General features: G+C 43.7%; 1 protein-coding gene across 1 annotated transcript in view; it reads right to left on the bottom strand.

Moving 5' to 3' along the window:
* hsd11b2 (hydroxysteroid (11-beta) dehydrogenase 2) overlaps positions 1–4348 on the bottom strand; it is a 33953-nt gene extending 29605 nt beyond the window's left edge. Inside the window, exon 1 of the mRNA XM_034679517.1 lies at positions 3787–4348. Within this exon, the coding sequence (XP_034535408.1) occupies positions 3787–4072 (286 nt within the window). The 5' untranslated portion in view covers positions 4073–4348. The remainder of the gene's footprint in view (positions 1–3786) is intronic.
* Between the last annotated feature and the right edge of the window lie 9604 nt (positions 4349–13952).

Consider the following 13952-nt stretch of genomic DNA (forward strand, 5'->3'; position numbering starts at 1 on the left):
CCTCTCTGTGGGAGGAAAGAGGGATTGCTTTATTGTATAACAGTCACTGAGGGTTTTCTACTCTCACATGAAGCCTTCCTGGAGTTCCCTGCATGATTTAGAAACAACTTAAACATACTCTTCAAGAATCCAGACATTGAGACCAGACTGTTTGTTTACCAGGCTGTTAACAAGATCATTACTGCTTTAATGGCTTGATCTGAAAGGAAACTGGACTTGGTGGAGATTCGTGAAGACGTTTCACCTCTCCTCTGAAAAGCTTGAACTGAAGAAGCCTTTCAAGCTGTGAATTTCCATGACCTGAATGACTGAGAACCTTTGCAGACATAATCTGGGTGTTAGGAGAGTTTTCTTAGCTTTTGGAGACGGCCTCAAGTGGAAACTCGTGGACTCTAGCAATGAAAGACTTCCGGCCAAGACCCCCTGCATCGCATTGATGCAGCCGAATCAAATCAAATCAGCTCTGATGCCAAAAGTTTAAATCCTGCACCAATGCAATCTACATTTAGCAGAAACTGGAGATCAGTTGATTGCACATTTGTAGTCGGTGCAACAGTCGTGTGCATCAGCAGCTCACGACACGATACAAAATAATGTGTCCAAATATCTGAAACCTACAAAACACAGTTCAATCTGATTTAAAGTTAACATAGAAATGATTCAGTTTACTTCAGAGGTAAAACTCTTTTATTTATCTGTGGTATTTTTCCATCATGGCCCGTGGGTGCTCACAGTTGCCCACGAGTACCAAAGCTCCTGACCACCTACATTACCAGTAGCTATGATTTCTGGGGGTAAGCTCTCTCTCTATACGTGACTGCTCTCAGTGAAAGGTAGGAGTTAAGAACTTAGTTTGAGGCCCTCAAAAGGCTCAAAGTTCAGCCCAACCTGGAGGTCGATCCCCTGGGTTTGTTGTCCGAGTGTGAACTGTTGACGTCCGGCTGGTATTTGTGTAACCTAGATTTCTTTCCTTCTGATCAAACCAGCACCTCTTCCTGTGTGGGAGGCGGCTGCTGGAGACGTCGGACCACACCTTTGTTCAAAGTCTGAAATATGTTTGCACACGAGCATTTTCGCATGTGAACACAAACTGGAGACGGTTTTGAAGCAGAGAAAATACACGAAACAAGAAAAGACTTCAAGCTGACTTGTGACTCACACAGGAGATGGAATCTGAAGGGCGGTTATTTAACCATGCTGATGTGATAGTAGCTGCAATATTTGACAGTCCAGTTCAGCAGGAGCAGCTTTCGAGCAATTTTATGTTGGAGGTTTTAAATCCTCTATCCAGGTCCTGAATTTTGAGTGCTTGGCACACTTGAGACCACAGGAGGGGCGCAGAACTGACTAGCTTTGCAGAAATATTAATATACTGTATTATATTAATTAGACTTTTAAATGATCAAGTGTGATTGATTTGTGCGAGCACACTGGCTAGACAGCATGCATGGTTGCCATCGCAGTTCATTGGCCAACCACACGAGTAGGGGTGTGTCCAAAGGGTCGGCCTGGGCCACTCCATGAAATGTGACACAAATTGCAGACAGCCTTGTGTTAAAATTAACTCTGATGAATGTGTTGTAACAGGCTGCTATTGGCTTTCTTTGAATCTAAATGCAGCAAATTTGTATTTCTTGGTACTTTGAATTGCAGAAAAATACATCACATATAAATGTGCATTAGGCAGGTGTTTAGGATAGGAATCAATCCTTCAAAAAGGACTAAAGGAGTGATGTTTGGTGCAATAAATGTAGTTTTGATGGTTAGACAGTGTGCAGGAGTTTGCACTTTTGGACTTTTGGATAAATGTGTTGGATTTAAGTCCTACAAGAATTAAGCTTTGAAAATGTGTTGCCACTGTGTTGTGTTAATGTTAAAGAATCTGCACTGGGCTATTTGTGTGGAAGTGTGTATGTGCACATACAATGCCACCCCTGCATGAGTCAGCGCCCCAGTTAGACCACCCCAGTAAAAAGAGTCTGGACACACCCCTGCCTGTGAGTTATCAACACGCCTTTAACGCCCTCAATTCTGCCTTAGCAGGACTAGGGCACGAATTGTGATACCTACACATGCAGCTCGTGGTATCAAAGTAGTTGTTTGGGGTCATCAGAAAGAGAAAGCCAAAAAGAAAAGAGGAGATTTACACTAACCACTACAACAACACTCAAAAAGCCTGAACTGTTTCTTTAAATCAGACGTTTCAGGACAGTTTTCTTGTGTTCTGCTATTTTAAAGACCAATTAATTGATAAAGAAAATCAAAAACATTCCATTCACCTGCTTTTCCGTTCAAACCGTTATCTTAGAGAGCTTAAATTAAAAGCAGATTACAGCATCTTTCATGTGGATTAATTAGCAGCAGAGCGAGCAAAGCGTCGGCCCGTCTCCAGGGTGACGTCCGTCTTTGACCTTCCAGGTTACCTGAGGACCTGTTTGGGAAAGTTTCCACTTTAAGTCTCTTTCTGTGCAGATTACAGGAGCGCAGGGGGAACACAAAGGCAGAGCGTGGGGTTATTAGACAGCCGCATTAATCTGCAGATCTGATTACCTCGTTAACCACCACACCGAGAGCCCAGAGCCAGCTGGCAACAAAAAATGTGATTAAGTCTGCAGAGAGGGCTGATCCAAACACAGAGCGACTGCTGAATACTTCACATGTCACACACACACACACACACACACACACACACACACACACACACACACACACACACAAACACACTGATCTATAAACTAATCAGTCCTCTTATCAGACGAACTTCCTCCGCTCTCAGATAGCAGAAAATGGAACATAAACACTCATCAGTAACCTGTGCACGCATCGACCCCTTGCTTCTGATGTCACACTCTTTGACTCTTATTGTGAAGGGGAATCCCCTGTTCCCCCCTTGCAGACAGCCATTGTTCATGAAGTTCTACCCCCCCCCCCCCCCTCCTCCCTCAGACACACACAGGGTCCCAGGGGGATCGGATCACCTCCCTGGACTGAGCAGTGAGACCAACTTTTAGGTTCTGTACAACGTGACCTCGACTTATCATTTACACTTGCACAAAAGATTACGAAACTCCTTTTTATACACAAAGTTTAGGAAACACACACACACACACACACACACACACACACACACACACACACACACACACACACACACACACACACATGCACACACACGTACACACACAGCAGAGCAGAGTGAGTACTCAGTTGATGCCTGCAGTAAAACTACTTCAACTTTTCTTTTTGCATTTCTACAATTTTGAAGTCTTCCAGCATCCCCAGAATCCAAATTTCTTGAACCAATGAAGGGATTTTGGAAACTTTGAGATCTTTGTTTGATAAAATCTGAACTAATTTGTGATTCAAGTTGAAGTTTAGAGTAACAGCAAAAGCCCTTAAAAGCTGTAAGGGGTTTAAGATGCAGTTAAAAGAGCAGTTTCACATTTTTCCTGTTGAATGCTGCAGTCAGAAGCTTTAGGTTTCAAGAAATTTGCAATGATTTCCATGATTTCAGCTGGCAAACTCAGTTTGAGCTTCTGCAGGGCAGGAAGTTCATTTTTTAACAACCTTTCAATCCATGAAGCATGTCCCAAAAAATGCATGAAATATAAAGTTCAGCAGAAGCAGCTTTTCTCAGAGAGAGAGAGAGAGAGAGCACATTTTGCAGCCTGTCATAGATAAAAGCATCATTTTATCCCTTCCAGAAAGTTGTAAAAACTGACAATAAATATTACAGTAAAAGTGCAAACACATGCACCTGAGAGAGTGGGAGGAGCTTGCTCTTACCTGTGATTAATACAGCCTTGCCGTGGGCAGACAGGGTGGTGGGCGCCGGGCAGGTCTTGGTGGCTGAGTAGATGCACAAGGCGAGGACGAGCAGAGCCAGCAGCAGCACAGCCGGCAGGCAGAACGCCCACAGACGCTCCACCAGCACGGTGGCCCCCAGCCAGGCCACCAGGGTGGGGGCGGCGCTCAGGTGGGACGCCAGAATCTTCTTCATGGCACCAGCAATGAACACAGTCAGAACCCCCAGGTAGATCCAGAAAGGAAGAGTGTAGTCGTCCATCATCATAGGAGAGTCAGAGAAGGGTCACCTGCTTTACCTGTGTGCTGATTCACCTGTCTGTCAAAGAGTCTTTCTGTCCCTTCTTGTCTTCTTCTTCAAATGAAAACAAAAGAAAACAAAAAGAAATCTTCTCCGGTGTTTGAGTCTGATCCCCCCCTTCAGTGAAGCAGTGACTGTGTATGTCTCTCTGCCGCTCTCCCTCTCTGCTGCACACACACACACTCTCTCTGTCACACACTGAGTATGTCGGTGGAGCCGGTGCAGAGCTCGTCCCCTGCCTCTCTCTCTCTCTGGCTCTGTCAGTGTATATATAGAGGAGAGCTGCAGGGGGAGGAGGGACTACAGGCTGCAGCCCTGCATCTAATCTGCAGCCCACACACACACACACACACACACACACACACACACACACACACACACACACACACACACACACACACACACACAGACTCTCACCCTCTCTCTCTCTCACACACATGCATAGACACACGTACACACACACACACACACACACACACACACACACACACACACACACACACACACACACACACACACACACACATACAAAGGGTAATCATGGGCTATTGTTCACAAGTCAGTCAAGATAAATCAATCAACCTGATTCTCAATCTGTGAAAAACAATCACCTTTAAAACTTTTTAATTTAAATCTGAATCTGGATAACTTTGTCTTTTTAGAGGTTTAATAAGGTCCAGAGGTCAGGATCATCCAAAAACATCTGAAGCATGCTGAACATTTGAAACATCAGAATCTTGAGAACATGAAAACACAGAGGAATTTCAGGAAGATCAGAGAGACAGAAGAGTTCATAGAAGTACCAGAAACATTGAGCTGCAGGGAACACTGTTCATATCATTACCCTGCCTTCTAAGTTATCACCCAGCTGTGTTAAATACTCAATTCTGATTGGTTGAGACCCCAAAACTTTGATAATGGACTCTGCAGCAAGAGCAAAATGATGCTTGGTCACCCTGATCACATTTCATATCAAACCAATCCACAGGAAGGAGTCCCATTTTTAAGGATTATGATTTCACCTCTTCCTGGCTTCACGTCAGAGTCTTGTCAAACCCTGTTGGGGTTCTATTTCACACCATCGCCTGCTCACCCGCTCACCGTACCCCTTATTTTGAAACTTGAGAAATATCAGAAACTGTAGAACCAACACAAACACCAGAAACACAAGACACGTGTGGAACCTTTGAGATATCAGGACCATCAGAGCCACTGGGGACAAGTGGCAAATCATTAAAAGCACTGACTCATCAGAACCATCGGGGATGTTATGACCCTTAAAAAATCAGAATCATCAGTTTAAGCTTTTAAAGAAGGCTTTTCCACTTATCGGCCCTCAGGTCAGAAATAACCTTCCTACAATGTTCCGTGACGTGCAACTGGTCTGAAGCATCCTGCAGTGTTTGCCACACATAGATGACACCTAGAGTATAATGCAGACTGTTTTTACTTTATGATCACCGAACACAATCAGTGGGGTAGACAATCTCTTGTTGCTCTCTATGCTTCACATCCAATAACCTGCAAAGAGAGATGTCTTACAGTGCATCCCTCCTCTAAATGCATGGATTGAAATTTGGAGTGTCTTCTCATACCACTGTTTTAAAAGTTATACACCACTGATTGCCTCCGCCGTGATTCTGCACTCTTAGTTTTGAATTGTTGTGCAACGCCACGTCTTGCTCGACTTCTTTACACCCAGATCAGCTGCTCTTCTAACAAATGGCAGAGTGAAACATTTCAAAACACGAGCTGAGTTATTAAGCATCTTTAAAGATGTGCTGCTGATGAATACCGTCAAAAGATCGGATGCTTACAGGACAAGAGAAACTGTAGGAGGTGGGGCGGGAGAAGCTGCAGAGGGAATAACAAAGTATGATTCAGGTCATACTCAGGCTCATAACGTGACATAGAAATGGGAACATCTATAAACACTTTCAGTGAACTCCCATCCCTCCGTCACAGGTACAGGGTGGGAACACAACAGATGCTGTAATCTTCAGCACAATGCACAGATCCCATATGAGCTTTGATTGGCTGCAAAAGGATTAGACCCACCCTGAACCTGCCATTCACTGACAATTAACTCCGCCTTGGCAGTTCACCAAGTAAGTCAAGTTAGTTAAGTAGGCTAACAACAACCTCACAATGTCTCTCTCTTAAATAGAGGAGGTGTGACGTGATAGCAAACGTTGGCATTGGATGAGTGTTTATTTACAGTGCAATGAGCCAGTTTGTTTGTTGAGCATGGCTTCTTTTCTGCAAGCTTTGCTAACTTCTAATAGAGTGTAGATAGAGACTGCTAGCATCATTTGAACAGAGTCAGGTGGCCAAGAAGAGGGAGTCACGATTGCATCTCTGCATGTCGCCTGGACACTAAAGGGACATGAGGCCTTTTAATGAGCTGGAAAACTTACTGTATAAGGACTGCATGCAAAAAATATCATAAGATAACAATGCATGTGTTAATTAAGAGCCTCTCTCGGACTCATTGACTCTTTTCAAAGTGGAACTACTTTCAAAAAATGTCTAAAATAAGCTTCTGCAAAACCTTCAAAAAGCTGAAGACCTACCTTTCGCCTTATTTTTTGGTGGATCAGACCTTCTGGGGCTCACTCTGGGCGGGACCAAGTGGCAAGCTTCAAGAAATGAAGCTGATGTCGGAGTGCTAAAAGCTGCAGTTCCTCAGGTGTCCACTAGAGGCTGGCTGCAAAAGCAATGGAAGCAACATACACACCCATTCAAAGATGCTGATACAGCAGAAATAAACATGTTTACAGCCTGGTTCAAAAAATGATTTTGGTCTGATTAGCTCATTTCTCTATTTGCACACACTATATCAGGTTTACTCATTAGTTCTGAAGATATTAACGTTACAACTTCTGCATCATAAAGGGTGCGGCTGACGACTGACAGGTAGGAACACGCCGTTTCTACGATCGATGTTCATTGAAAAACTCTGTGCTGATCTGAAAGACGTCATGAACACCGTCGTGATGAACACCGTCATGATGAACACCGTCGTGATGAACACCGTCATCATGAACACCGTCAGCATGAACACCGTCAGCATGAACACCGTCAGCATGAACACCGTCATGATGAACACCGTCGTGATGAACACCATCATCATGAACACTGTCATGAACGGTGTGGCTCTTCCAGATTCGCTGAACTCTCTTTCTGAAAGTGAAACAAACAAACTCAGAGTTTTGATCTCTGATAAAAAAAAGGGCCCGTGTTCTCCTGCAGCAGATTGATAAACAAACATAGTAAGTGGACTTTGGGTTGAGATTGTTTTGTCACATTTCCAACTTCAAAGATGAACTTTGTTACGCATGTAGATTATTGATCCTTCCCAGAAGGAGAGGAGATAAAAAAGCTTATATCACACAAACATGCAGGGTGTAGAGGGAAACAGTGTGATGATAACTCGTAGATATCTGTATCTGGTATATGTCCTTAGTATGGGCAAAGAGAGAGTGTGTGAGCCTGTCACACAGGAAACATGTGTTTATAATCTCTGACTTTAAAAGACATTTCTATTTTTGATAATCCGACTTTTAAGGGTTGTGTAAACTGACATCCAAAGCCTGACGTAGCGACACTAGAAAGCTGCAACTGAAGAGTATTTTTAAAACTAGATCTTGACCTCTGCTTGAAGAAAAGGTTTACTTTCCAGCTTGACCCCTTTGTTGAGACCTGAGCAGTAAAGTGGCTATGCTATCAACCGCTGCAGACCGGGTCAGCTTCAACCCAAACACTGATGTGGGTGTAAGTTCAGGTACACTGAGTGCAATTGAAACAAACCAAATGTGCCATTTTAAATAATTTGTGTCCATTTTCCTAAAGTCTGTAGAATGAAATCACAGTTTGGGTCCTGGGATCATCCAAGGAGATCATGGAGACCGGGTTAGACCTGATCCTGATGAGACAGGCAGGAAACAGCTGTTAGGAAAAGAACAAGAAATAATCCCAGTGGGGTCAGAGGGCAAAGATCAGGAGCCCAGCTGGAGCGATCAGAAGCATTGAGTAAAAGAGAGAAAGTTTGAACATAGTTTTCATTCATCGTTTATTTCTGCTCGTTCCTGAATGTACTAAACTGGAATTTTTTACAAGTTGTGCTCGAGCTTTCCAGTAAACGTGACGCTGCAGATTCAGTTCTCTGTTTCTCGACAGCCTCTGCTTCCTAAGAAAGACTACAAAAGAAATCAGAACATGAAATGAAAGTCAGCAGGATGCAGTGTTTGTGGACCTAACAGATTCTTTGTTGACGTTCACGTAAATTCGAGGAAGCAGGAGCGGAAGAACACGAGCCACGGACGTATAACTTTCATCTGGAGGAGCTCTTACCAGAATGTGGGTTGTATTTACCTGTTCTTGTAATGTGGAAGTGGATTAAGAACATAATCACCCAGAAATGAGGCCTCATGGGACATATCAGCTTCCCTTTTGTCACGTAACATGCATGGGACAAAAGGTGTTTCCCCATTACGTGATTATTTGAAAATGAGCTTGGGTTTCACTTTTTTGCATCGTCCAAACATCATTTTGAAACATCATGTCCAACTTTCACTTTTACGTCAAGATGAATCCCAAAACTTTTCACCATGGATCTCAACTACAAAGCACAAGGTACCTCCACCTTCATCCGATTAATGATGCAACTTGAGTCAGTGTGAGCTGGAGACCACAGGAGCAATCTTACACCTGTCACAAAGTGCACAGTGCAGAGCACATGTCGAAGCTCGTGCCCCAACACTGCAAGTAACAAACTCTATACATATACCTGGATGACACGCCTCCTTCTCCTCCTGCCGTAACAAAAGTGAGGCCATAATGTGCACCGTCATGCTGGGGAAGTATTTTGGACACCAGGGCATGCAGAAGTGATCTGGCTGGATTGTGAAGATGCAAAATAGACTCTCAGGTTATGCAAAGTTCAATGACTCATGTGTTTGTGTTTATGTTATCCTCTACTCTGCTAATCCGGCAAAGAATGCTGCAGGAGCCTGCATTCGTTGCATCACCTTGACCTTTAATCCCTGTGAGACCACATGACTGACAGAAACAGTCTTTCTGAATACTCAGAATCAGTGATGCATTTTAAAGCTCACTGAGGGTAGGATCAAGTTTTTGTCTAAAGAAACTTCTTAAGCACGTACAGGATAAGATCTGCGAAGAGATTAAAGGTATCACTTCATCCACAGGGGGCGCCAACACAAACAGAAAGTTCCCCACAGGAGCTTTAAAACTTACCCTTCCAATAAAAATGAGCTCTCATGACAGACATTGCTGTGAGAAAGCTCTTCTGTGAGAGCTTTGTGTCCCTCTTCACTTGCCATAGCTGCCTCAAATGGATGACATCATCAACACAGGGAATAGAAGCTGCAGCAGGAGGGTGTGAGCTGACGTGCATGATTGATTAAAGTGAGAAACCAAACAGGCAAATGACTCCTTTATGAAGGTCCTTTATGACCTGTGTTGAAGCCAGTCAGCAAGGGGTCTGCAAATGTTTTGGCTTCACTTTTGGACAGCAGCAGTAAAGTAGTACATCCCTGCTTTAAAGACAACACATAATTCAGATAGTAAGGCCTGCAACCAAAGCCAAACACTGAGCAGCACCTCTGCTTTTCACTTCGCATCGACATCCACACAGTCGCACAGTCACACCCTCTCCAGTAACCTCGGCATCATCCTCGACCCCTCTCTCCTTCAAACCACACATTAGAAAGGTCACCAACACATCCTTCTTCCACCTCAGATCCTCTCGCTCCTCCTCTGCTGCAGAAACACTCCTCCATGCCTTCATAACCTCCACACTCAACTACTGCAACAGCATCCTTTACGGCCTTCCCTCCACTGACCTCCAAAAACTCCAACATGTCCAGAACTCAGCTGCCCGGTTACTCACCCAGAGCTCACATCACACCCATCCTTCAGCACCTCTACTGGCCCCCCCATACAGCACTGAATCCACTTCAAGATCCTGCTTAAAGCCCTCAATAACCTCGCCCCCTCATACCTGACCGACCTCCTCAAATGCCTCTCCCCGTCTCGCCACCTCAGATCATCAGATGCCGACCTTCCTGTCCCCTATCACCAAGTCCAAGCAACGCACCTTGGGGGGACAGAGCCTTTGCCATCGCTGCCTCAACTCTCTGGAACTCTCTCCCTCCAAACATCCCCAACTCTGACTCACTTCAGTCATTTTAAAACCACCTCAAGACCTTCTTGTTCAAAAAAGCATACAATACATAACCTCTACTCTGCCCCACCTCTGTCTTTGTTCTGTTTATTCTTATTTATTTGTTCTATTCTTATTTTTCTATGCCATGAAAAGCCCTATACAAATCCGAGGGAGTAGGCAGTTTTAAACAGATGTGTTTTGAGTTGTGATTTGAAGTGGGGGAAAGAATCAAGGTGGTGATGAGTTCCAGAGACGGGGAGCAGAGCGGCTGAATGCTTGGCTCCCCATAGTGGTGAGACGGGCGGAGGGGACAGACAGGTGTATGGAGGAAGAGGATCTGAGGGAGCGGGAGGGAGTGGGAACATGAAGAAGGTCGGACAGAAATGGGGCGGCGAGGTTGTGGATGGTCTTGAATGTTAACAGGAGGACTTTGAATTGAATACTGAACTGAACAGGGAGCCAGTGGAGCTGTTGGAGGACAGGAGTGATGTGGTTGATGGAGGGGGTTCGGGTAATGATACGGGCAGCTGAATTCTGGACCAGTTCGAGTTTATGGAGGGATTTGTGAGGGAGGCCGAAGAGGAGAGAGTTGCAGTAGTCCAGGCGGGAAGTGACAAGGCTGTGGACAAGGATGGTGGCAGTGTCGGGGACGAGGGAGGGGCGGAGACGATTGATGTTTCGAAGGTGGAAGTAGGCGGTCCGGGTGATGTTATTGATGTGCGATTGAAAGGATAGTGTGCTATCAAGGATGACACCTAGACTCTTAACCTGGGGGGAGGGTGAGATGGAGGAGTTATCAATAGTGAGGGAGAAGCTTAAAGGTGACATATCACACTTTTTTCATCAATATATATTGGTCTAAGAGGTCCCCAAAACATGTCTTTAAAGTTTATGCTCAAAAAAACACTTTGAAATCAGATTTTGGTCTGTCTGAAAATCCCTCTTCTTCAGTCCTCCTCAGAACAGTCTGTTTTCTCTCTGACCATGCCCCCTCAGGAAGTGGATGAGCCCTCGGCTACCCAGCACGTTGATCTAATGTTTACATGTTGGCTGAATATACACGGCTGCTCACAGACCCGCGTTACTTCAACCCTCTGAATCTGATCCAGAATCTGATCCTGACGGAGAGGCGCCTGCAGCAGGACCTTTCTGAAGGATTGGTCACAGATTTAGTGTTTCTTGTTGTTTTATTTATCAGTATGTCGACGTGTGTCTTGGTACACAGCTACGAACATGTAGCTATGTGGCTTTGCTAACTAGCGCTAGCACTTATCCATGATAAATAAAAATCATCCACTAGATCTTCAAATCTGCAGACGTGGGGAGTCAAACCGACCTCTGCCAGAAAGGCAGCAGGACCTTTCTGAAGGTTGTTGATGGGATGCAGGTCTGGGAGTCAGGGAGTCAGGGAGTGCACACATGATGAAGAATAAAGTTCAGACGTTAAAAGAGGCGTTTATTTTTCTTCTTATGACCTCAGAGTTTCTTAAGTCTTGTCATGTATTCCTCTTGCAGCATTGAACTTCTCCTCAGTGACTTTGAGCTGAGCTGTGACCGGGATCAGGTCAGCGGCACACAGCGAGCGTCCGCACCTGTCTGACACGATTACCTGCCGCTGGGAACACGACCGCTGAGCTGCTCTAACCTCTTTCCCTTAATCTGAGCGGGCGTTCTACACTCATCACGCCCTTCACTGACTGAAGAAACAATCCTCACGTGTGACAGATCAGCTTTAGTGATAACACGATGACCCCGGCCTTCACAGGATGTCCCACAACCTGCAGATTAACCAGAGGGAACAGAGAGCAGCCGGCACGCAGAGAGCCGGAGGACATGGACACAAGGCTGCGCGGTCACCTTGGTGGAGCTGGTCTTTGATTCTTTGCACAGGAATGAAGACAAATCCCTGATGATCTCTGACACATGAAGCACAAGGTCAAACATTTAGAAACTTAGGAATTATAAACAGAATGAAACTATAGAAACTTACAGAGGACAGAGTTTGTGCTTCATATGTTAACGGTGCAGCTGATGTTATCTAGCCTCCTTGATGATCCAGATCTTTATTTATTCTAGCGGTGGCTTGTACGGGTCATTCTGTCACCCTATTATTATCTAGCTATGTGTAGACTTCTCTGGTCCCTTAATGGTGAACATGTCACTTCAGTTTGCTGGATTTCACTGCGTCTGAAGCAAAAGCCTTCTTCTCTGCACCACCTTTCCTCTTCTCCCTTTCCATTTCACCTAAATGTGCTAATGCTGTCTTAGCTTAGTTGAAAAGCAGCAGGTGTATTTTGCAGATGGTGACCTGGACACGACTGCAACTGTCTGAACACAATAAGCCAACCGGGAGAGTCACACTTGCATTTGATGACGCATGCATTCAGACAGGTCTAGTCACTCCTTCTTGTTGTTCACACTGAGCGCTTACGGCAAGACCTGGAAATGTCCCAGAGCTCATGAGCTGGCTCAGACACTTGTTAATGAAATATTTGTGAACAGAAATGTTTATTAACATTTAGGGAGATATCATATGGGGAGCGGTTCCTTGTACTAGGTAGGGTGGCTTCATAACTTTTCTATAGACAGACTAACAGGTGGAATGATTATCTTTTAAAGTGGAAGAGTTACAAGATCTTTATTATCAATGAACAAGGACACAGTATGAAATTGTATCATCATGTTTTTTATTGTTTTTTAAAAAAAATCTATTTGTGCTTTTGTTTATTTTAATTATCATTATTTTGTTGCAATTTTATTTGTCTGTTATTTATTTACTTTCTTTTCTTTCTGCTGATTGAAGCAGAAACACAATTGTTTTCTGTTTTGTGCATTTATGTAAATCTCTAAATGTATGAATGTTGCAAAAAGATGAATAAAGCAATACAATTGTAAATCTCAAAAAAAAGAAAACATTGAGGGAGTTTGCGTCTTGGCTTTTCAAAGTTGGGACTTAAAGAACAAAATTGTCACTGTATACTTTCACAAAGATTCCAGGTATTTGTCATTACTTCAGTCTTTCAAGTTCAATACACACTACCAGTCAAACATTTGAAACACCTTCTCCTTCAAGGGTTTGTATTTATTTTAATTATTTGAAAAACTGTAGATTAATACTGAAGACATCGAAACTATGAAAGAACATATATGGAATTATTTAATGAACAAAGCAGAATATGTTTTATATTTTAGATTCTGTAAAGTAGCCCCCTTTTTCCTTCATGACAGCTTTGCACACTCTTGGTATTCTCTCAGTCTGCTTCATGAAGTGGTCTCCTGGAATGGTTTCTAATTAACATGAGCCTTGTCAAGAGTTCATTTGTGGAATGACTTGCCTTCTTAATGTGTTTGAGACCATCAGTTGTGTTGTTCAGAGGTAGGGTTAGTACAAAATGGAAAGTCCTATTTGACGAATGTTGTAATCCAGATTATGGTAAAACCAGATTATGTCATAGTTTTGATGTCTTCAGTATTAATCTACAATGTTGAGAATAATTAAGATAAATAAAAAACATTGCATGAGAAGGTGTGTCTGAACTTTTGACTGGTAGTGTACATTAAAACATACAAATCTGTACTTTCCTCTCCCTATATTTTAAAAACAGGCCATTCATTTAAGCTCTAATGAATTTGAGAGGAAGTAAGTCTGACAGGTGC

This window comes from Notolabrus celidotus, chromosome 3 (assembly GCF_009762535.1).
Source record: "Notolabrus celidotus isolate fNotCel1 chromosome 3, fNotCel1.pri, whole genome shotgun sequence".
NCBI classification, from domain to species: Eukaryota; Metazoa; Chordata; class Actinopteri; order Labriformes; family Labridae; genus Notolabrus; species Notolabrus celidotus.